General features: G+C 44.7%; 1 protein-coding gene across 1 annotated transcript; it reads left to right on the top strand.

Annotated features, from left to right (window-relative positions):
* Positions 1 to 957: 957 nt before the first annotated feature.
* LOC110882405 lies at positions 958 to 1,491 on the top strand. The gene has a single exon (XM_022130437.1). It carries the CDS (start codon positions 958 to 960, stop codon positions 1,489 to 1,491), a length of 534 nt encoding a protein of 177 aa, XP_021986129.1.
* Positions 1,492 to 1,901: the final 410 nt, after the last annotated feature.

The raw sequence follows: 1,901 nt of genomic DNA, 5'->3' as shown, positions 1-1,901 counted from the left end.
TATACATGTATTGGGTTTTCATGATATATATTGTTTCTGATGGTATAAGGTTGCTTTTCTAATCCTTTTGCTGTAGTTCTTGACAAATTATAATTGATGATTTGAAGTTAAAAAGTTAAATTGTAATGATGACATCGAATTTAGGTTAATTTTTATTTGACATTGTTTATATTTTGTGGTAAACATGTTATGGGTTAAGAATACAAGGGCCACTCTTGTAAACATTCAAAGAAGAGGGTCTGTTTATAATTAATAAAATATTATTGTGTAATTATTGTAATTAATAGTTTCCACTTATACCAGATCTCAAATTGATCTCCTTTGTATTATTTAAACCCTTGAATGTTAATGAGAAAGATCAAGGTTTGACATTTATCCGTATCATTGAAAAACCCTAACCCACCACCCCTTCCCTGCCGCCACCACCACAGCACCTCTGCTGTTCATTTTTTTTCTTTCTTCTCCAGCCCTTCTCTTCGATCCCCCCTACGACACCTCTTGCTGTTTTTCTGACCCAACCAGGTTCTCATGGCCGAGAATACACCCAACCATTACCGTCAACAACATCAGAAACTCCATACCTGTCCTCCTTGAATCTGAATCCAGCCAATATGGCCTGTGGTCGGAACTGTTTCAAAACCACTGCCGTGCTTTTCAGGTCATCGACCACTCTCTCCTCCTGCCACCACACCTGCGTCATCTTCTTCGGAGGGTGACAAAGACAAAGACAAAACCTCCCAACCTACGGATGAACTTTGGTCTCGGCTAGACGCCATTGTCAAACAATGGATCTACGGGACTATTTCTAATGATCTCCTCAATACTATTGTCATCCCCAACATGTCAGCCTATGATGCTTGGTCGGCCATTGAGAGTCTCTTTCAGGACAACAAAAACTCTCGTGGCACATATCTCATGTAGAAATTTGCCACCACCCGTTTAGATGGTTTTCCCAATATGTCCGCATATTGTCAAGCCATCAAGTCCCTTGCTGACCAATTTGCTAATGTCGGTGCCCCACTTGATAATAAACGTCTTGTTCTACATCTTCTTGCTGGTCTCACGGATCAGTACGAACTCCAACAAAAAGAACCCACCCCTTCGTTTTATGAAGCACGATCACAGTTGTGCATGATAGAAAGTCAAAGGGCCGAGAAAGCCTTGTATGCCGCTAACCTCGCCAATCAAGCCCTGACTACCACCACATCTAAAATCCCATCCCCAAACACCTCCCACCCGACCAACCAGACTGAACCCAACCCCAATCCCACTTGCGGCCGAGGCCGGTCACGGGGACGTGGCCGTGGCCGGTCCTCTTGGTCTCGGGGCTACAACCCTGGTCGTGGCCAACCCTACAGTGCATGGACCTCCCCTACTACCTACACTTGGACCATCCCCAACCCGAACACCAACTCCGCTTCACCACCACACTGGCTTTCCTGGTCCGCAGCTCCACCACCTCCTTGCCCCTACCCCACCACCGCATACTAATCCCAGCCAAGGCATTCTCGGCCCCCGTCCTCATCAGGGTCACCAGGCTACATACTCACCCACTGACATCCAACAAGCCCTTTACACCATGTCCCTAAACCCACTGGATTATCAGCATGGAGTCATGGACACGGGTGCAACTATCAGCATGGATCCCAATTCAGGTAATTTTGGTACTATTCTTAATAATTGTGTGAATGAAAATATTATCGTTGGTGATGGAAAATCCATCCAGGTACATGGACATGGACCACAAAACTTCCCCCCAATATATCCACCCTTTGTCTTAAACGTGTCCTTTATGCCCCTAAACTTGTTAGAAAACTAATTTCAGTGTGTCAATTCACTAGAGATAATTTTGTATCTGTCGAATTTGACCCGTTTGGTTTTCTTGTGAAGGACTACAAGAC

The sequence above is a fragment of the Helianthus annuus genome, chromosome 10 (assembly GCF_002127325.2).
Source record: "Helianthus annuus cultivar XRQ/B chromosome 10, HanXRQr2.0-SUNRISE, whole genome shotgun sequence".
Lineage (NCBI taxonomy): Eukaryota > Viridiplantae > Streptophyta > Magnoliopsida > Asterales > Asteraceae > Helianthus > Helianthus annuus.
Note: the sequence above shows the minus strand (reverse complement) of the source record. Positions and strands in the feature narration are given on the sequence as shown.